This window comes from Paroedura picta, chromosome 9, assembly GCF_049243985.1.
Source record: "Paroedura picta isolate Pp20150507F chromosome 9, Ppicta_v3.0, whole genome shotgun sequence".
NCBI lineage: Eukaryota > Metazoa > Chordata > Lepidosauria > Squamata > Gekkonidae > Paroedura > Paroedura picta.
In genome coordinates this window covers 39,632,889-39,656,087 of record NC_135377.1, presented here as the reverse complement: position 1 = coordinate 39,656,087, position 23,199 = coordinate 39,632,889, and the positions used below count along the sequence as shown (strand labels likewise).

The following is a 23,199-nucleotide window of genomic DNA, read 5'->3' as shown; positions in this document are numbered from 1 at the left end:
AGTCATCTATAATCCATTAATCTCCAGATTGTTTGGCCCAAATTCAAATGAATGTGTAGCACCCATGAAAACCAGCCTTTCTGGTAGGAGTAAGGATTTGTTCCACTAATAAATTGCATTTCCATCTAGTAGTTAAATTAGCAGTATTCTTAGATGACAGACTGCTAGTGCTATTTAAACTAGGTTTATAGAGGACTAGTGAAATAAAAATTGTGCCCTCACAGAACACAAATAATTTAAATTCTCTTTTAAAACTTGCTTCTGTGAGGTAAAATTAAATATCCTTTTCTCATCCTTGTAGTCTTGTGTGGAAAACAGTGTACAGTACTGAAATGAAAAGTTCAGAAACTGCAGATTTCCCTAGATATTGTCAACTTTGAATACAAATAACCGCCAAAGAAAATAAGGGTAGCACATACACACATACTCCTCCCCTCCGAAAGAGATTTGAGTAATGTTTGTGGCTGTTCTGCAATGCTCCCCTAATTCTCTAGCTGGCATATTATATCTCTAGTGTTTTTTCTTGACTAAGAAGGATTGCTTTGATTAACAACCAGTGAAAATAGAGCAAATGCTATAGGAGAAGCAGGACAGTGCAAAAGCATAGTTCAAAGGAAGTTCCTTTAAATCACAAAATGTACATATTTTTCCTTTGTTGTTGGCTAGTTTTTAAAAAGGATTTTGAGATATTGGATTTGGCTTTCTGCACATTCTTCCTGTTGAAGAGTTATGGCACAGAAGAGATAGTAAAATGCTTTTTTAAAAACCTTGTAGCCTCCTTCCCACAATATCTGACTATGCTTTCATTTTTGACTATTTACTCCTTCCTCATTGACATGAGTCTTATTGTTCTTTTCTAGAAAATTCTCGATGTGGCAATATTTATTGTAGTTTCCTCAGACTCCTACATCTTTGTGATGTGTTGTGTAGGCCACAGCCACACACGAAGTTAGGTGTCCACTTGCCCAATTAGACAAGTAGTTTCAAGGATATTCAGGTCCTGGGCAGTATTCTCTTTCTCTCTCTGTGTGTCCTTTTGGGTCACATTCATTGAATATTACAATCAGATATTAAGGGTTCCATGTAGGATTGCCAGATCCTCTTCCGCAGTGGAGGTGGAGTGTCCTGGCCACCAGGCCCTACTGCCCTGCCACTGATCATCCAGTTGATGCAGAGCATGGCCCAGTCAATGTTGTAGTGATGGGTCTTCATCACTTCCAATGTGACACAGAAGTGACATCATCATGTTGGTAATACCAGGGCCATGCTCTGGTACTTGGGCAATTTTGTTTTTAATCACAGAAGCCAAATTTACCATAGATGAAGTGATGTAGACATGTATGTGCAACACTGGTTGGGATTCCTTCCTGCTCCCAATAACTCCCTCCCCCCATGGATGGAGCTGGCAACCCTAGTTCATAGTCTAAAAAAAATGTAGTCAAAAGCCAAAGAGTGCTACAGAATAGAATGTTTTTCTTTTTTGTATTTTATTCTTTGAAAATATTATCTGTGCATGCTACTCCCTGAAAGTTGGATAGACACAATGCAACGGAGGCCTGGTTCTTATATGCTGAATAGTATCATGGAAGAATGGCATGACCTGCAGTGTGAGCTGGGAACACCATATAAATCTATTTGTTTATTTATGTGGGGAAAAATATGATGCTTCCCCAGAGACATGCTCAAGACATTTCACAAGTGGAAAACAATACAATAAAACATTGGAATGAGCAATAAGAAAACAAGCTATAGAAACAAGCCGTAAACCATAGTCTGGGGGCAATAAGTAACTTACAAGGATATTCATATGACAGACACTAGACCATAAAAACATCTACAAAGCTGAAAGCCTGGGTAAAAACAAGAGTTTGCTCTATCACCTAAAGGCATCAGAGAAGCCTCAAGAAGCAGGACATGACAAAGTGAGGCGTAACCTGTCACTGGCTGCCCTCTGGTTTATATATGCTGTCCATGATAAAGACAGTAAATATACCTTTCTTTAAAAGATCTCATATGCAGCCTTTTGATACAGGGATGTGAAATGCTCTTTCTATTTACATCTCAACCCTGGGAATGAGATGGAGCCTAATGCATCTTCCAGCTTAGCATGGCACCTGGACATGCCCCCCAACCTTGTTGAATCCACTGACTCTTTTGAAAATTTAAAAACATTGAGTGATCACCGCCACAAAATGTCTGCCATGTAGGGCTGCCAGTCAAATTACAGCTCATCTCCAGACTATAGAGATTTCTTCCTCTGGAAAAAAATGGCTGCTTTGGAGGCTTGACTGTATGGGACTGTACCCCACTGAGGTTCATGTCTTCCCCAGGCTCCATTTCCAAATACTCAGGAATGTCTCAGCTTGGCTCTGGCAACCACGCCCCCATCCTCTAAGGGGACCCTGACAACCCTACTACTATGGAACCAATCACAAAATATTGGATGGTTCCAAGCTAAGTGTCTTGGAAGTGTCTTCCTAAACACCAAGGTGATGCAGCCTGGGCTCTTCTGAATTACCTTGGGTTCCAATGAAATGTAGCAAACCCAGGACAGGCTGTTTGCTTTGAGGAAGAAAAAAATGTGCACAGAAACAAATCTTTGTGTGCCATGTTGCCCATGTGCATGGCTTCAATTTCTTGTGGCATGACTGAATCAATCTTGCTGGCATTTCTTTAGGGAAAGGAAAACAAATATCTAGAAGATTTCCATCTGCTTCAAAAAAGGTCAAAACTGTTGATGTCATTAAGTGCTTTTCTGGCTGTGTTCAGCACACACCAGCAGCAACTTCAAAGTACTAATCTTCTGTTTCCACTAGCAAATGAACTAAAAATGATAACAATGATAACTTCCATAGAGAAGGGCATCTCTTACTTAGAGGATCTGCACAGTCTCTTGGATAGATGAGGATTTTAAGTTTTATTGGCCAGAATTATCATGCTCACAATTCTGCCCGCAGATATTAAGCTCATAATCTAGAGTAAAACACAAATGGGATTCTATATTCTCCTGCATTCTAATAATCCCAGCAGTCAGAATCATTTGTATACATTGAACCTACACAACATGGGGGTGAAAGGCTGATTGCAGCCCTGTGGGGATAATTTAATGTACCAGTTGTGCATGATCCCTGCCTATATACATGGAAATGTCTAGGCCCTACCCAACACCCTCCGAAATGGGGGATAATTATTTGTCACTACATTTGCCTTCCTCTTAGCTGTTTGGATAGTGGAGTTGGCTCTAGTTGCTCCAGATGGCTACAGCCAACTTCTAGGGTCCAACAAACAGAGCTACATTTTCAAAGGTACATCATGGAGAAGGGGAAGAGAGAGATAATCCACCCATCCATCAGCCAGCTCACTGACAGCTTTGCCATTGCAACAAACCTGATGTTGCTGTCATCACAGGTGCCAACCACAACATTATTAGTGTGGCAATTGCCCCACCAGATGTCCTGTTGAGTCTGCTGGATGGGGTGGCTGCCTGGGCATTGCAGTGACAAGCCTTATAATCCGGGGGGACTTCAGTGCAGACGTGCCATCCTCAGGTCATGACTTGGACCTGGTATTGACCATGGCCCTGGGACTCTGATACTGGGACTCTCACAGTTTATTACCAGTCCTACCCATCAGGCTGGCCATGCCCTCAATTTGATCTACAGTGCTGGGATAGATGTGGATCTGATCACGACGTCTGTCATCCCATGGTCAGACCACTATGCCTTGCGGGCGTGGCTCAAGATTCCATCCCATCCCTGTTTGGGCGATGGGTATATTTTAGCCCACCCATGAAGACTTATGGACCCAACTGGATTCTGAACTGCTCTGTGGGACCCGATGCCTCCTGGTGACTCAATGAAGACTGGCAGTCTCACCTTTCAGCAGCCATAGATGAGATTGCCCCTAGACATCCTCTCCACCCTCACCTCAAACAGGCCCTGTGGTATTCCAGGGAGCTTCAAGAGAGGAGGAGGGAAGTGAGACAACTAGAGCAAGTGTAGGAAACTAACAAAGTAGTGACAAGATTAGAACATCTTATTGCATACTTATGAGGGTGTATGAGATGGGAGTGAAAGTGGCAAAGTGTGAGTTCTTTGCCATGGAAATTGTTTCTGTGAGCTCTCACCCGGCTCAATTGTTCAAGGTAGTTCGGTCTCTTACCGTCCTCGAGGAGAGGCACCAAAATCTTAGCAAATTGGATCTTAGCTGTGAGGCATTAGCAAGCTTTTTCATGGACAAAGTCTTGTTGCTCTGGCAGGACCTTCCCGCTACAGTTGATGCAGTTAGGTAATTGAAGGCTTGTTGGCTGCCTTTGGAGGTGACATTTGATGTCTTCGGATGGCTCTCATTAACTGAAGTGGACAAGTTGCTGGGATCAGAGAGGGTGACCACTTGTCCTCTAGATCCCTGTCCATCCTGGCTGCTCAAAGGGGGTGTCAAGGAGTCCTTCTCAGGGATATTAGCAACCTCTCCTTGTCTACCAGGGAGTTCCCTGAGGTGCTGAAGGAGGCAGTGGTCCATCCCATACTAAAGAAAACACTGCTGGATCCACAGGACCAGGCCAGCTACCGACCAGCTTCACATCTTGCCTTTCTGGGTAAGGTGGTTGAAAGGGCCACTGCAGACCAGCTCCTGGTATTCTTGGAAATTTCGGCACTCAATCCATACCAGTCAGGCTTCTGGGGTATTACATTAAGCAAGACAGGTTGGCAAATAATAATTTGGGCCTGTGCCTGAATAAATGGATTTCAGTGTGGACATGAATGAAAAGTTAAAAATGCCAATCCAAATGAGATTGCTGGCGTGGAAACAGAGAGAGAGCAGCACATTTCATACATAATGACAAACCATAATTTGTTATGGGAATGAACAGATGTTCTCTGTATCCCTTATCCTTCCTTCTGTCATTATAAGTATAGCTCATAAATGAATAATTTCTGCTTTCATAGCAAGCTGGAGTTTGTGGTTAAGCAGAGTCACAAACTGTGGTTTGTCTCTTCCAGATTCCAAATCACAATGTAGTGAACTGAGAAAACAGAGCTCTATGGCTAGAGAAACTGCAGCAGAAGGGAGTAAATGAGAAATGGAGATGGAGACCTGTGATGGGGTAGGGATAGGTGGTCATGCTGAATGGGAGAGCGTGAAAACAGAATGTTATGACCGGCTAAGAGAAAAGGAGAGTTGCGGAAGAAACAGCAGTGCAGGGAGGACATTGCTTAGTGGGAAAGGTACTAAGAGCCAAGCTGTCTTGTTTAAAAGGAGAAATAGTGAATTAGCACTGCGACAAAAATATTTTCCTATCTAGTAATATGTACCTTAAGAATGAGTGAAAACACAAAAATATCTGAGAGTGATTTCAGTTGGGCACTTCTGCCAGAAATCATACTTGCGACACCAGTGAAACAATCCTATGCTATATCCTTTATAGAAGAATCAGAAAGGGCAAGAAATAGCTATTTTTATCAACTGAATGAAGCAGCCAGCTGTTCCGTTTAAGGAATATTCACACCCACTCTACAGTCATTTGCCTTTTATGAATGTAAATATAAAGGGTGTTGTTTTTGCCTTTGCCTTTATAGAGTACAAATATGCTTGCTTCTCCAGATGACTTCACTTTTAAGTGACCCCCCCCCCCCGATTTCATTTCTTTTTTGAAAAAAATCCTTGTTAAGAATTCTGAAAAGACTGCTGCATCAGCAGGCGCTGTTCTAATGAGGTTCCATTTTGGATTGGCTTTTCGAAACCAAACACCAAACCATGAAACAAGTTAACCTCAAATGAGGTTGAGAACTAGGGCCAGGGCTTTTATCAGTAGTTGCACTTCAGTGGCTGCTTTTGTGTTTCCTGGGCAGCTGCCCACCTCCCTTTGATGTGCCCTGTTGAGCCTCTTAATGAAATGCATAAGCATGTGTTATGCAATAAAAAGAAAATAATAAGAATGGTTTCAACTGGTTATAATGCTGTGGACGGACGCCTGGGAGATGTAGCACTATAGGGCATGTGGATAAGTTCCACAAGTGACTAACACTGCAATCCTAAACAGAGTTGTACCCTTCCAGGTCCACTGAAGGCAATAAACTTAGAAGGATGCCACTCTGCTTAGGACTGCACGGTAAAAGAGGTTAAAAAATTTTTTTTTAAAGGTCTCTGAAGCATTGCACTAATCATGCAATTATGTATGAGGTAAGATGGTGAAACTAATTTGCTGATATATGAAATATAAATCTGTCCATTAACAGCATCTCTCTGAAATCCATTAGCTACGTGGGATGTACTGCTGAATCAACCCTAAAGGCTCGCAGTCTTTGACCTGGCCTTTCTCTCCCCCAAGAGCTACATTAAATGGAATAGCAAAATCAAGCTTAGCCATAAATCTTGCTTTATGATCAGCCCTTCAGGGCACACCACAATGAAAATGATTAAGTGATGTGGGATAAAATGTACTGGCTGAGAAGCTGTTTCCTTAGCTTTCTGTGTTTTCACTACAGATTGTGCTGGGTCACTAAATTTAAAAAAATTACCATTTTTTGGTAATGCTATGGAGCCTCTTACATGGGACGTAGTTTATGACCTCAGTTGTCTTACTCCGCCCTTTCCAGCTAAGCGAGCACCCCAAATTAAGTAGTAAACAGTCCAGAAGTCTTTTCAGTTCACCAGGTACAGCTTCCATGGGAAGCAACCATGTCAATCTGTGGCAACCATAATAACAAAGAGCCTAATAACCTACGAAGACTAACACATTTATTGATTGATTGATTGATTGGATTTTTTTACCTGCTGGTCTCAAAAAAAAGTTTTTTAAAAAAGGAAGAGTTGGTTCTTATATGCTGCTTTTCTCTACCAGAAGGAGTCTCAAAATGGCTTAGAGTCACTTTCCCTTTCCTCTCCCCACAACAGACACCCTGTGAGATAGGTGAGGCTGAGAGAGCCCTGATATTACTGCTCAGTCAGAACAGCTTTATCAGTGCTGGGGTGAGCCCAAGGTCACCCAGCTGGTTGCATGTGGGGGAATGCAGAATCAAACCCGGCTCACCAGATTAGAAGTCTGTACAACTAACTACTACACCTAACCACTACAACCCAATACATAACATTAAAACCATAAAATATAGTTACCACCCTGTCCCAGTGATGAGAAAATACCCTCATATCTTCTCATGTACTTGTCCTCTCCTTGCACTATCACATTTATTGTTATACAAGCTTTTTGAGCTAAAGCCCACATTGTAAGCTGTATGATGAAGATAAATAAAATGGGCTCCTCTTTGACAATAGTTGCATGAGATCCACAGGCTTCCCTCCAAGAAAATTCCTTTGTTTCAGGATCCTGCATTTTGCCAGTGTGATTGGGAAGATCTTGCACTTAAACCAGGCCATTGTGATTAAGAGTAACAGCAAAACAGTTTATTCAAAATATTTATAATTCTACTTTCCCAGGATAAATAATTCCCAAAATCTAAGATTTTAGAATAGCATATATTTAGGATTTTTAACATTTTATCTATACATTTATTTTTATATGTGATTTTATTATGATGCAATTCATCCTGAATCTCAGTAGATTGAAAATAAGTATAATTCTAAATAAATAAATAATAAACAATACAGTAAAAAAAAAAACACACTAACCACACTAACACCTTCCCCTCCCTCCCGGAGTGACACTAGACACAGCTAAAACCCATCTAAGCTGAAATCCTCACAAAGAAACTGACTGAAAGGAGAAGTCATCTTTTGAGAAAAGTTGGAGGAGCCATCCTCCCCTCCTCTGGGAGCCCATGACAGAAGAAAATGCAGGCTGTGGCATAGGTTGAATGTACAACTCTGTTTGGGAGAATGATGAGTGTAATTGGCATGTGATCTTGTGTGGAAGAATGGTCCCCAAGATATATGGGTCCCATGTTGTGAACAACTTTAAAGGGCAAACCAGGTCCTTAAATTAACATGACCATCCATTCTGCAAATGGCGGGACCGCCCCGGGTTCCCCCCAAATGCTCTGTGTCCCAGGCAGTTGCCAGATTGTCCCATGGCATTGAGGTGGAGTAGGCGCATCCCTCCCCCTTCCCTGACAGGGTGGCAATTGGTGGCGCACGCAGGAGTCAGCCTCGCACTCTCCCTCCCCCACCCAGGGGGGCCTGCCTTGGCCACAGGACAGGCTGGGTGCGAGCCCTGCGCATGGGGTGGGAGAACATGCTGTGCACAGAGCCTCTTGCTGCCTGGTGCAGGACAAGGTAGGAGGGAGGCCATGCAGCCGCCGCCGCTTCCGCCTCTGCCGCACATGCTCTGCCGCCGCACTGCCGCACCGCGGCTTCTGCAGCGGTGGTGGATCTCGCCTTACAGCCCCAGAATTCTGGTCACTTTACCTTAAATTGAACTTGAAACTACACAGGTAGCCATGTAAACTGCTTTAAAACAGATGTAATGCGCTGACACTTGCTAGCACTTGATATCAAATAAGCTACTGTGTTTTGTACTACTTCAAGTTGTTATTTATATACTACTTTCAATATGGTACTTTGAAGAGGAACCTCAAAAAGATAAGTCCCTGGTCTTAAGCGCTTATTAAACAGTCAAATTTAAGTTATACATTACATGGATTTCAGATGTCAGACTTGAGCAACTATTTGACATCTAAGATGACAAGCATTTCAAAGACTCATATATCCTTTTGTAAAAAGGCTAATGGTAGAGTGGGGGAACTATTCCTGCATACTAAACCTGAATGCAGGCGGAAGGGTTAGAGCCCCCTTCTGTTTCCTATATGGGCATCAAGGCAAACTGAGGCTGTGTGATGCCAGGTTCTTATCCTTTGCTGAATCCTCAAAGAACAGCCTAATGGCTCATTTATGTCTGTCATTTGCTTGCTAACAAAGATTTGTGGGAATGCCACTTTGCATAATAGAACAGCATGATCACCACAGTGACTATTCCTAAGTATGCTTTTTGAATGCAGTCAGGAAAAAGGGTTGACTAATGAGAAAATCAGTGAACATATGCCAGAATGGGGAATATTTCTAACAGCGTTTATGTGCTACATTTTCTGAATATTTCTCATGTCATTCCAACTCCATTTAAACAATGGAATTGCAAATGCATTTCTAAAACATTTAGACTATGCAGTATGGAAACATGACAACTCTGATTGTGGTAGGGACGGCAGCATGATATAGCCTGATATTGTCCCAACTCAGAAGCTAAGTGGATCAGTATCTGAATGGAATACCACCAAGGAAAGCTCTGCACTGGTGGAAAAGGCTGAGAAGGCGGTCATATGGAAGCGGGGCTAATCCCTGCTTTCACATGATACATCTGCAGGGCAGGCCCCCTCCTGGGCCTGTAACGGATTGGGACCTCAGTTGTCCTGGCTAAGCGGATATGGGAGAATCTGCATTCCCTTAGCCGCTGTGGGGGCCAACAGGGCCTGTCATGTAGCAGGCCCACGTGGTCAGGGAAGAGCAGGGCCTGGGCCCTATGGTGGCCCAGAGGAGGCAAAAAATGCCCCGGTCGACTTAGTGTTGCTTCGCGGTAGATTGATTGGTCTGCCACAGGGCAGACCAGAAAATCTTTTGTTATTTTGCAGGAAGGTGGGATTGCATTCCACACAATCCTACCTTCCTGCAAAATGATCTCCCCCCCCCTCCATTGTGGAAACATTCCACCACTGCTGTGTCCTTTATTCATAGTATAAGCTTTTATGGGCATATACACTTAGGCAGATACTGTGAAACTGAATCTCCTGAACCATTACATAAAGGTAGGGGTGGTGGTGGTGGTGAATTGCCAGGAAGGACTGACTGAAGTGAAGATGCCTAAGAGATAATAGCTGAGATTGTGTGCTAATAGCTGAGATTGGACTAAGGCAGTAGCCAAGATCTGTGATTAGCCATAAATAAGCATACAAATACAAGAGAAATTTGAGTCTGGTGACAGCCCAAAGTTCAACAAAGTTCAATTAATCAACAGGAATTGGGAGTCTAGGTATGCACACTCCTTCAGAATGGATCAGATTTCTTACATGTTACTTGTAGGTATGTGTGGGAGTCTGATTTAGAAATCTTTAGAAATTGGATAAGTATTAATTTTTAATCTCTTGCTTTTTCAATTGCTCTCATTATTATGCTAATGGAAAAAGTATATCATAAGTGTGGCAACTCCTGTCCATGCCTCTTCTGAATCTAATTAATTGAAATTGATTCATCACTGCATCTGCAGAATCAGAAAACGTCCTAATGATTCCTCCCTCCCATTTAGTCAGTTCTTGGAATGAAGGCATGGGGTGAGCACAGCTGCTGTTGAGCATCTAGGGCTTCTCAGCAGCAGGAATCAACAGATGGCTTTGCTCTTGCAGCTACAGATAATTTAAGTACAGGGTTTTAAAAGTGAATTCAGTTTCTTCCTTTTACTGGGAGATGCAACAAGAGATTTTATCTCATCAGTAGGTAACTTAACCTTCCAGAGCAAGAAGCTTTTCATTGTCAGATACTATCACTGGCATTTGTCTAAGGAATAGGAGCATCCTGTCCACATAAAGCTTCTTTATTTCCTACTAAATATCATGTTTTTTTTAAACAACTACAGTGTAAGGAAGAATTATATTCAATATCCATTTGGTTGAAATGCATTCAACCAGTACCTGGGATTAAAGAGGTACATATAGCTTTCCAGTTAAGACATTTTACATAGAAAAATGCTGTATTCAGGCATCCCAAATGAACCACAGTTTGTTCATGAAGGACCTTGTTCATGAAGGATATCTTTGGCTCACGGGATCCCTTTCTCCTCTTCTTTTGTTCTTACCACGGTGAGATTGAAGACTTACTGGTTTAGTTAGTTTATGGTTTCATAAGAATTTTTATGATGTTTAAACTTGGGGAACATTTTAACAAATAAACAAACCCAAGTTTGTTGATGAACCTCAGTTGAGTTATAACAACAGATTGTCTTTAAATCAAATGTCAATCTGAGCTCCACTTGCCTGGAAGGACCAATCAGGGAGGCTGTGCATCATCCCCTACTGCCTCCACCTCCTCCTTAGCCCTCTATGGCATCACCCCCCACCCGGAAGACCAATCAGTTAGGGGATGCCCCACCCCAGCTCCCTCTTCCTCCTCCAACCACCTGCAGGAAGAGCTGGAAGCTACAAGGCCATCTGGCCAAGGGGGTGGCTGGGAGGTAGGTAGGGAGAGTCTGGGCTGCAGACAACCCCCAAGGAGGCCAATGTGGCCTCTGAGGCTGTCTGCCTGGCTGAGATTCTGGGGATGGGCGTAGGAGGCCTGTGCAACTTTGGGGGCTCAGGAAGGCCCCACAACAGCCCACCCCTGGTTTGAATACCCCCACCCACCTCCAGCACCACCTTGGACCCCCCCCCCTGTCTGGGGGAGCAGGAAGCCGCTGAAAACCCCATGCACTCCCCCAACCAGAGCAGCACCAGTATTCACAGGTTGGCAAGGAAGGGAACATGGGAAGAATTTGGGTTCCCTTGCTGCGGGGCAATTGAGGATCTGAGTCAGGCTGGCCCTGGGCTGGCACAGACATCACCTGGAAGCAGGGAGTAGCCCCACAACCAGATGAGTGCTGGCCAAGGCATTAGTTTTATGCTTATTTTTATTAAATGGGATGGGGAAGCCAAATAGTTTCAAAATGCATTTGCAAGGAATCTATAACGGAGATGTCTTCCAAATGCCTCCTATTTGAGTATAAGAAACTAAAATCCTCCCCCCCCCCAAAAAAAAAGTGAACTTTATCAGTATGTAAGAATACATTTAATTTTATAAAATGTAAGTGAAATTACATATACTTAGTGTGTGTTTCAGAGTGAATAGTAAATTAGAGTATTCCCAAACATAAGTGGCACAAGGAACAGAGAAGCAGAAACTCCTGCCTCTTTCTCCTTCTTTTATATCATCATCATATCAAGTTGAGATGGATCAATCATATTGGTTATTTGTAAGCATTATGGAATTAATGAATGTGACTAAACCCCTCCCCAACTTCACTGTCATATTTTGCTTTATTACTATGAAGTTATTTTATTACTTAGTTCTGAATGTGAAGTCTGCTGATACTGATCATTATTCTCATTTCCCTCCAACTCTAGGTAGAGATTACAAATGATGTGCAGTCCTTGTTACTCATCATGCTGGCTGTTATGTTAGCCAAGATGGTTGGCGATTGGTTTAACATGTCTCTGTATAGTTCTTTACTCAAGCTGAAATGCATTCCCTATTTAGATGCGGAACCATTTGTCTGTCATAGGAAAAACTGGTGAGTTAATGTGATCTTTCCCGTGAGTGCTGGGCACAGAAAACTATTGCCTAGATTGAACTTTAATCTGTTAGACATATTGCATTTTCAAGGAAATCTTGGTGGCTTATATTCAGTGGCTATCACAAGTGGAAGAGAACTCCTGGGATGGGGCCTTGTTGCTCTCCCCCCTCCCAGTGTAACCTACTTTGTCACCCCAAATATCATCCCTGGAGTTCAAGGTATCCACAGAAACAGCACTGGGCACAATGGGTTGGTCTACAGTGGAATCAAAGAATAATCTGAAATCACCATACCCCTTTGCTGGTGGAGGCTTCTTCCTGATGATGGAAAGCAAATTAGCATACAAATAAAAGAGTTAACAAACACAAGCATTTAGTCTGAGGAAGAGTGCTTGCACTCGAAAGCTCACACCTTGAACAAATCTTTGTTGGTCTTAAAAGTGCTATTGGATTCTATTTTTGTTGAAACACAAGCTCAGTCACTCATTTCTTGGGAAATTTCTGCACAGAGGTCAAAATAGCAAGATGTCTTAGCAAGTATAACTTATGCATTGCAATGCGTAAACACGGCATCATAGAGGCATAGCTTTGTGTAACCGCATTCTTAAAATTGATACATTTTCATGTTTTGGCTCACTGTTACGTCGAGTGTGCATCCATGCCCATGACACACCCATGGGATACCTGTATAAGGCTGCCAAGCAGCAGACCTTTCAGCCATTTCTCGTTGTCTGCTTCTTGAGAGTGGCCATTTGTGAGCGCATTCGCAGTGGAGAATCTCCTGTTTGCATTGCTGGCTCAGATGGCATTGCTCGTGTGAAGATTCTATGACACCATTGTGAGGATCAGAGTGGACACAGCTTGTTCTAAGTGAGGATGCTCAGGATAAAGTGAAAGCCACATGGATCCTGTGCCCTGCAAAACCAGTCCTTGAGTGTTACTAAAAGGGCTCGTAGAGCAGCAAGGCAAAGGTGGTTTGCTCTCTCCAAGATGTGGTTCCCAAAGTAGATGTGGGTGGACAAGAGAACCACTGACTGGTGGGAGAACTTCGTCCTGGCCACCTTCCTTATACACAGAGTTAGACTTTGTTGTTAAAGGTGCCACTGGACTCAGACTTAGCTTTTACATCTGCTTGTTAACTCCTTTATTTGTATGCTAATTTGCTGCTATTCACAGGTCCAACTGTTTTAATTGAATCTTAGCTATACTTATCACCCAGTTACTTATGCATCTTAACTCTAACTTAAGCTTCCTGGCAACTAACCCCCCATCATATGTTTGATGAAGTCTGTTTCAATGTATCTGAAGAAGTGTGCATGCACACAAAAGCTTATACCCAGAACTAAACCATTTGTCTCAAAGGTGCCCCTGGACTCCAACTATGTGGCATAGTATCATGTACTCCTTCCTGAGTCCTAGAATATAAAAATCCCTGTGGCTGCTGTAGCAAGAATCTGCCACAGCACAGCCAGTTGTCTTCTGCAGGTTCTTACTGAGTGCTATCCTTGCTCTTGACTTTGGTGTGCTTGTGTGTCGGTCGAGCAGCATCAGAAACAAAGTCACATAATGCACTCATTTTGAAGAAGGAAGCTCATGGTAGCAGCATATGGAAATAATATTTCTTGTTTCCAACTTCTGGACCATTCTCCTGCAGGCCTTTATATATAACATGCAAAGGATGAATGACTTCCTGCTGAGAAGGAAACATAGAATAGTTTCTACTGGCTAGAAAGAAGCTTCTTTGGCTCATTTCTCGGAGCTGTAACTTTTGGTTTACATTGATCCCTGTTCAGCTCTCAGATGCGGTAGCTAGCAGGTGGAACACACAGTGAGTGGAGGAACTGGTGGGATATTCAGCTAATTGGTTAAGGCTGCTCTAATATCTGGCTACCAGCTGGCAGACAGAACAAATTGCTGAGGTTTTCCACTTAAAAGCATCCCAGTAATCCAGCTGTGTCAGTGCCATAAATGATTAAACTGGCCAACTTTCCTGAAGACTTCTTGAGAAACGTTGAGCACTGTCTCTCTGTTTGTGGCATTTATAGGTTGCACCATCTGCCAAAAGAAATGGCAGCTAAGAATCAACACACACATTCCATACATTCAAAAAGCAAAAGTAACAAAAATTAAATACATATTATTAATTAAATTAAATACATATATCAATTCATCAATGTGTACAATTCATATGAACGCACTATGAAACTTTTGGTTCAAGGAACACTTGTCAGAGTCAAGATTAAACTTCTGGAAAGCTTACAGTAGTCAGTTGATGACCGATTATGCATGGGAGGAAAGGCCAGGCTCGCATGGCAGTGGGGCTAATCCCCATTTACACATGACACGTGTCCAGCCCCTCCTGGACCTGGCTCAGATTAGGGACTCTGATGTCCTGTGGCAAAGGAATATGAATAGTTTCTGCCTTCCCTTTTTTGCCGCAGGTGCTATTGGCTACCTGGCTTGGCTCCTCCCCTGTTTACAGTGCCCCAGCAGAGACAGAAAATGCCCTGTTCCGATCTGCAGCACTTTGTGGCAGTGCAGAACTGAATGGGACATTATTTTTTACTTCCAAAAAGGTGAAAGTAACCCCCCTGCTGCAGTGAAGCACGGTGGACCCTTTCCACTCCGGCAGCACGTGTACACGCCAAAATCCAGGGTGGACCATGTCTGTTGCGGGAAATCTTCCCGCTTTCATACATGGGAAGCAGTGGGGCTTGCTGCCTCATGGCAAGAAACTGGCGGCGGCCTACTGTGGCTGCTGCCATGCATAATAGGTCAATGACTATCAAGTGACTGCATTTGGGCTGCTTTAAATCTGACTGCATAAAGACTTTGTGTTATAACATGGCTGTATATAGCAGCTCACCATGAAGAGGCACATAACCTCCTCTGTAGGATGCAAATTTACTGGGTTCTTTGAGATAAGCCAAACACATGAGGACATGCTTGTTTCCCAAGAATTAATAGAAGACATAAGTTTATTTATTTACTAAATTTACTTTTACTAAATTTAGTAAATTTATTTACTAAAGAAAGATTTTATATTGTAACCCGCCAGTAGTCTCTAGAGAATGGCAGACTAAAAATCTAATTAAAAATAATTTAAAAATGTTTATATTCTGTTTTTTTTCTCTAATGGGGACCCAGTGTGGCTTACACCACTGTTTTATCTTCTTTCATTTTATCCTTACAATCATATGGGGTAGGGGAAACAGAGAGAGACAACGAGAAGCCAAGATCCCCCTGAAAACTTCTTAAGCAGAGTGGGAATTTGAACACGGATAGTCCAGATTCTAGAACAACATTTGTGTCAGAGCTGTGTCTTGGGGAGAAGAGGGGGAATGCAACCCTTTCCTATATTCTAATGCACTGATTAGAGAGCTTTTATATTCACTACAGATAAAGGTGCACAAGTTAAGGATACTTGAATTCTTTCTGTGCCTGTGGCACAGCACAAAACTGGAGTGGAAAAGGAATTTTAATTGAGAAAATAGTATGGGAGAAATGGTTAAATCATCTTTACCTTCTCCAGACTGATTCACCCCACCCAAGCTATCAACACATAGGGGAAAAAATGTTAGAAATCCATTCTCATCTCTTGTTGGTATTTTATTGCTTTGTCATTTTACCTAAAAATAAGTGGCCACTTTTGCTACTGTAACAAATATAGATCACACTATTCAAATTCGTCGCAATAATATTTGTATGTCTGAGGATTTTTTTAAAAATTCCCGTGCCACATCATGGGCTGCTTGTGAAACTCCTTTCCCTCCATGTGGCATAGCTTGCTGTGGGTGACCCAAAAGAAGTCTAACAGTGCTATGCCATCCTGTGCACAGTGGAAGTTTTCTAAGTTTCTTTATGTTATTGGGCTTAAAAAATTATCACTGTGTGTACTTAGTTCCACTATAATTCCTACTAGGTATGCAGAGAGAAATTACCTGATTCTTTGGATACTTTTGTTTGAGAGAGAGGAATTAGGCCAATTCTATATTGGTTCTAGTTGTTCTGTGAAGAGATGGACTGTTTACCTGCTGCAACTGTTTTAAGATCTGTGCTGGAGATCACTTGGGAACCTTGTTAACAAGGATGTTAATGAACCGCTGAGAGAGGGCCAGTGGTTTTCAATGCAATAAGGCTTTACAGAGTTATGAATTGCCAAGAGGATACGGCTAATGAATATGTTTGTATAAGAAGCCTTCCCTGGGTTAATCTGATCTATGCAATTAGACATAGTCATGAGAAACAACCACCCATAGAAGAACACTGATCAATACTGTGTTAGACATGCAAAAGCAGCTTATCTGAGACCATCTGATGAACTGAAGTCTTGAACTTGAAACTCATATACCGAATTTTTCCCTTCTCAAATAAAATTTACCTTATCAACATAGGGCTGATAGTGAGAGGCTTTAGAACATTATAGAAATGAAAATGTAACACTGTAAAACTTTCAGTCCATGAAAATATAACACAATAAAACTGATAAAAACCTAGGCCCCCCCAAAATTGATCGATATAAAACCATCTTTTGGATTTTTGAAAGTTGCTTTCATTCTGACTACAAACAAGGTCCCAGAGTTTGGATCAGGCTAGAAATATGTATGAACACCATTTGGACTCTCAGTTTCCCCTTCAGCCAGCAAATGCTCTCAACCGGATTGAGGTAATGTAGACCAATTCCGCATTGGTGGAAAAGGCTGAGAGGGCGGTCATATGGAAGCAGGGCGAATCCCTGCTTCAACATGATGCAGCTGCTGGGCAGGCCCCCTCCCCTCCCTCTTGGGCCTGTCTTGGATTGGTCCCTCAGTTGCCTTGGGCTAAGGGAACACAGGATAATCTGCATTCCCTTAGCCGCTGTGGAGGCCAACAGGGCCTGTTGTGCAGCAGACCCGTGTGGACAGGGAAGACCTGGGCCTTCCCTGTCCTATGGGGCCCAGAGAGGGCAAAAATGCCCTGTTTTTGGTGCTTCCAGAAACAGCTCCCCATTGCAGACCAGCTTAGAGAATCATGTACTCTTGAGTTTCCCACTAAGAAGCAGTTATGTAGAAACCAGGACTCCAAAAATGTGTGCATTCAGACAAACAGTAGTCCCCATTCTCAGTACAGGATCAAGAGGGAAAACTGCTTTAATCAGAATCAACACCATTCTAATAGGAATAGAGACAATCGTTCCCTGCAGCCACCTAATGGCTAGAGCAGACACAAGCCAGAAAAAAGGAATAAGCCACAAAATGGTTTCCCTTTGAATACTGGGGCATTTTTTTTTTGTCTCCCAAGGGGACACAGAATACTGCAGTGCATATAGATCCGCAGCAACGCACTGCTGGTGGCCCGGTGTGGTTGCCACCATGCAAAATGGGCACAATCTTAAACTAAGTTACACTCTTCAAAACCTAGTAATTGCCATGGATGTAGAAAGGGACATATCTAATTAGAATTATACTATAAGCCTTTTTTTTTTTTTTACAGAGCAGCCTGAAAACTTCTCCAGTTTTTAAAATCCATTTTTTCTTTCTGTTTATGTTCCCAGCAGAGTACATCTGGAAAGTCATTTGTCATCAGTTCTACCAGTAGTGGCCAAACAAATAGAATGTTCAAATCCACATTAGGGAGACAAGTGACACAGATATTATATTGACCCAAACATATCTGAAATATAGGGCGTTTTAGTAACTGAGAGCTGACAGGTTTTTCTGTCATTTTAGACAGATTTGTTTTGGTAGCCAGCTGCTAGCAGAATTTATTTACTTGTTCAGACAAACCCACTTGCAAAATGTGGTTGAATGGATGAAAACTGTTTTCTTCTTCTTTTCATCTCTTCCTTGTGCTTCTGAATTGCTGTGGTATGCTCTGTAAAATGTCTGTAGCACTACCTGAAATGTTGCTTTTTTGCCCAACCTTTTTTGCTGGGCAATCTTCCTCTGTTTTTGAACGTTTGAAGTTGAGTGCTGTAGCCCATCTTACTTTGATCTCAATGGTCTCAATTATACCGCTATAGCTCAACTGAGAATGCAAAAAGAAAGAAAGAAAGAAAGAAAGAAAGAAAGAAAGAAAGAAAGAAAGAAAGAAAGAAAGAAAGAAAGAAAGAAAGAAAGAAGCACTCTGAGGAAGATCACATGACAAAAAAGCATTGGATAAGTGGCATTGTTTGAAATGGTCATAGCACTTCAGAGATGACTTATTAACTGAAAGAAATTTTCTGTGTGAAACTGCTTTCCTGTATTGCTTTACGTGAAATTGGGCCAACAATAAATAATATCTGGATTAGTACAGTAATGTGAAAATCCTCTCTGTAAGTAGCTAAACTGCCAGACCTCCATTTGAGCTAATGCAACAGAATGCCAGGCATTTGCCTTTTTATGACTGATTTTGCACAGGCTGGGTAAGCCAGGCCAGCGCCTGCATGCCAGTGGGGCTAATCCCTGCTTATGCATGTTGTCGGTGTCATCCAGGCCCCCTCCCGGCCCTGGCCTGCATTAGGGAAGAACCTTCGAGGTCCAGCTCCTCTTCCCCACCCTGCAGGTATACTAAATGCTCTGTCCAGTTTTGCAGTGTTGCGGAGCCAAATGGGGCACTGTCATCCCCCCATGATGGTGGGATAGCGGCATGCCATTCTCCCACCATTGTGCGGTGGTACCCCCTTGTCCCCTTGTCCCCTGCCACTGTAAGATGCAATGGACCTCACCCGCCCCAAAGTTGTGTGTGCACATGCACAGCTCTAGGGCAGACCATGTGCGCCAGGGAATTCCTTTCCTTGTACATACTTGGGAAATGGTGGAGCATGCTCTCCCACTGCTACTGTATATGTCTATGTGTCTTTTCTGCTACTTGGGAGTAACAGTTGAACCTGCCACTCCTTTTCTCCCTGAGTTAATAAAGTGAGCAATGAAATTTTTCTGCCATCATGTACGAATCAGAATATACAGATGAATCAGAAGAGCAACCTGGTAGAGCCCTGGGATGACCATGGGCAAGGAGACTTCATTAGTGTTTCAAGTCCACACTAAACAGATTGTACAACAAGGTAAATGTTAAAGCAATTTTAAATTCCTTAACAGGTTTAATTATAGTGTGATTAATATTAAGAGGCAAGTAATGGTCTTGTATGATTGCCACTTGTGAGCATTCTGTATAATTCATTGATTAAATACAGTTTGGTTGCTGTGTCTAAAGGCTACTGGCAACCATCATGAAAATAAAGTAATCTTGAAGAACAAGCTCTTGAAATATATTTATATAAAGATACAAAAGTTAGGATAATAAAACAATGGTTTACAAGAAGTCAGACTAAAAGCCAACGTTGTTCCGATGAAGAAGTCTTTCAGCTACTCCATGGGTAAACATTCTTGCCAAGTGAAGTGAGTAAGTTGAGAGTAAGGGTACTCCCCCCCCCAATCCCAGAAAGCAAGGAATAAAACTATGGAAATGAGAAGAACCGCCTGTTCTCTATTGCTGATCTTCATGAGAACGTCTATTTTAAACATATTCTTGTAGAGGAATATTCCCATGGTTTTAACAACAGGACATATATTACTGCTTCTTGTCACACTAAGACCTAGTTCTCAAATAACAGATGAGGTAATAAACTGGTTTCTGGAATTTAAAAGGATAAATTTGTGTTGCTCTATGGAGGAAAAAATCTGAAAACAACCACCGTCTAATGTTTTTTGTTAGGAACAACCAAAGCATCACAAAATAGGAACCGCACACTTTTAAGTTTTCCAGATCTCTTCACTGGGCTGGATGTTAATCCCGCAAAATGGAGAGAGGGGAGATATTTCAGGGCATGTTGGAAGAGTCCTGAAGGCCACTACTTGTAGCTTTCTTAAAAACTGTTTCCGGTCTGTATCACTTCATACTGAAGGTGGCGGTGGTGAGGTTAACATAATTGAAAAGTTCTCCATATGAAAAAATTTCCTGCACATAGAAAACTGGAATGTTTGGCAGGCGGGGAGGCTAGAACCCTTTCAGAGGTGAGAAACAACAAGACCTTCAACCTGTTACTTTGCATGCAGTTCCACAGATAATTTTTCCTCTCTTAAAGTCTTGAGAAAGTTCTTTCCTGTTGGAATGCTTGCCAGAAGAATACTTATAGTACTAACAATTTATGGAGTTCATGGCAGACAAGTTTGTATTTATCCCCCAACAATTTAAATCTGCAGCAAATTGTCAGTTTTGGACCTCCTCTTAGTGTTAAATTAACTTCTGGCAACAATTTTATTGTAATACATACTGTCTAGATCACATCTATAGTGTTTTTTTGGATGATATCAACGTCTCCAGGCTTCCTTCTTCTTCCAGTTCTGGCTAAGCCCACTTGAAACAGTGGTGAGGTGAACTGTGGTGGACTGCCAGCCATGCCGTGCTGGTGATGTCACTGGAGAAAGTATTCCTATGTGCCTTTCCTTCCTAGGTCCTGTTCCCACTGACCTGATAGTTTCCCCATCTGGTTTCATTGGTTCCAATTTGCTGAGCTGGAACTTAGTGGGAGAAAAGGTATTTTTAAATGTAAAACCATCACCCTGAACAACTACCTAGTTTAACATGCTGGAAAATAAATAGTTAAAACACAACTAACCCGGTCTATATACTGAGTATGCATGCCGAAGATAGGAATCCCTTGACTGACCTATGTTAATAACCCTACAGTATTATGAGGTGCGCAAAAGTAATCATGATAAATGCTCATAAAATATGTTTAAGTATAAAAACACCTAGAGCCTCTTGTGGCGCAGAGTGGTAAGGCAGCAGACATGCAGTCTGAAAACTCTGCCCATGAGGCTGGGAGTTCAATCCCAGCAGCCGGCTCAAGGTTGACTCAGCCTTCCATCCTTCCGAGGTCGGTAAAATGAGTACCCAGCTTGCTGGGGGGTAAACGGTAATGACTGGGGAAGGCACTGACAAACCACCCTGTATTGAGTCTGCCATGAAAACGCTAGAGGGCGTCACCCCAAGGGTCAGACATGACTCGGTGCTTGCACAGGGGATACCTTTACCTTTATAAAAACACCTAGTACTTATGGAGGGCCGCAGTTTGACTACCCCCGAGTTAATGGGTTTCTCATCTTCATCAATGACTGCTGCCAGAGGCAAAATGTTGATGTGGGTACATGATTGTTCTGAGCAGTGTTAGCCATTCTCTCTTAACTGTGAAAGCCAAATTTGTTTTTTTCCTTCTCTCTCTACACAGAACTTTTGGTGTCTTGAATATGGTGCCTAAGGATTTCATTTTCAGTAAGGACTTGAAAAACCAAAAGCTTAAAAAGTCACAGAAGCTGATTAATAGCTGTCCCAGAAAACCAGCATTTGCATCTGGTTGAATTTATCATACACCTTACTCATAAGTAGGAAGGCCATGTTTGATAATGAGTTTATTGGTTAATTACATTTTCAGTAAAATTTTCAGTAAAATATTCTCAAATAAGACCCATTTATTTACAGCTTGAAGTAATTCACTAGTACATTATAAAGTCATCAAATGCTAATGTGGTGCAGCACGCCTGGTTTCCTGTTTACTAAATACACGGTTGGATGTCTGTTTTATGTCTTTCAGGTTAAATTTGGAATTGTTTGCAGCCAGTGATGTCATGAAGCCCAGTGTCAAAGTCCTCCATTTAAAGGAAAATGTTGCTTTCTTGGCCCAGCTCCTTACCAGCACCCGCCATAGTGGATTCCCAGTGGTATGCAAATCTAAGCCAGATCAGGCAGAGGTATTTCTGGGAACAATTACACGGTAAGATATAGTTATGTCGTTCCTTGAAGATCCGTGGGCCCTTGGGCAAGAACAACAGTTGTAATATACTGCAATTATGAAAGAGCAAATCTTGAACCAGAGGCCTTGAAATATTTAGCAATTTTCTCTTTTTATGGTCTGAAACCACTGCGTGTGTATGTTTGCCCACTGTTGTATCTATGGAGCTCTATATATTCCTCATCATTACCATGTTATTAGTTACTAGCAGTACATTTGGATGTTAAGTAATCCAACTACAAAATGAGAAGTGTCTGCTAATGAATATAATTACTTAAATCCAGACTGAAAGACAAAGAGGCAGTTGATAATATTTGGAAATCAGACTGTGTTATTCTAGCATGTGGCTATCTGGTTTGGAGGTTTTTTTTCTGATGCACATGAGATACACTCTCAGCACAGAATTATATAATAGCGAAGGGTGGTGACCCTAGGCATATGTCATAGGAGGTGGTCTCCAAAAAGTCTAAAATTTACATATATTGGTTGGAGCCATAATTTACAGATCCCATTCAACCACTCAGCTACACTTTATAATGAGTTTAGTATAAATATTTTTGTCAGAGTTCTGACCACTGAGAAAGACCCAGTAGGGTCGAAATGCGTTTGGTCTTATGTGCTGTTAGTTCTATATAGTTTTTATGTAGTTTTAAATTGTGCACTGTAATAAATAATCAACATTTTTACATTATTTTATGGTGCAGCTCAACTTCTGAGTACCTGTTAAGGTTGTGTTGTGTTCCTTTTTTGGTTTTGGCTTTGGAGCTTGAAAAGGCCAGGGTGAGGCAGGAGTGTGAGGAGAGAACAACTTAGTGGATGTGTTAATGCGCATGCACAGTTGCATAGATCGTGCGGATATGCTAAGTAATGGGCATGGCTCTGATAGACTGCCTTTTCAAAGTATTTTACTGGTTCACTGACAAAAGAAGGAGAAGGAATTACTAGGGAAAATTGCCAAGCAGCAATTGGGTAGCTTCTCTCAGTAATGAATGTGCATTTAGCTACACAATGAGAAATCACAGTGCCCCAGTAGGCATAGCTGACTTTACGGATTATGGAACTCCATGTGCCATGTAATTGAGCCTTAGGGAAAAGAGAAAAGGCTTACACCAGTGGTCCCCAACCTTTTTATCACCGGGGACCGGTCAATGCTTGACAATTTTACTGAGGCCCGGGGG

The 23,199-nt window shown here is 42.1% G+C and overlaps 1 protein-coding gene across 1 annotated transcript in view; it reads left to right on the top strand.

Annotated features, from left to right (window-relative positions):
- Positions 1-23,199, top strand: part of LOC143844796 (chloride channel protein C-like) — a 74,604-nt gene that overhangs the window by 27,764 nt on the left and 23,641 nt on the right. Inside the window, exons 12-13 of the mRNA XM_077352447.1 lie at positions 12,099-12,265; positions 21,824-22,003. Coding sequence (XP_077208562.1) covers positions 12,099-12,265; positions 21,824-22,003 — 347 coding nt within the window. The remainder of the gene's footprint in view (positions 1-12,098; positions 12,266-21,823; positions 22,004-23,199) is intronic.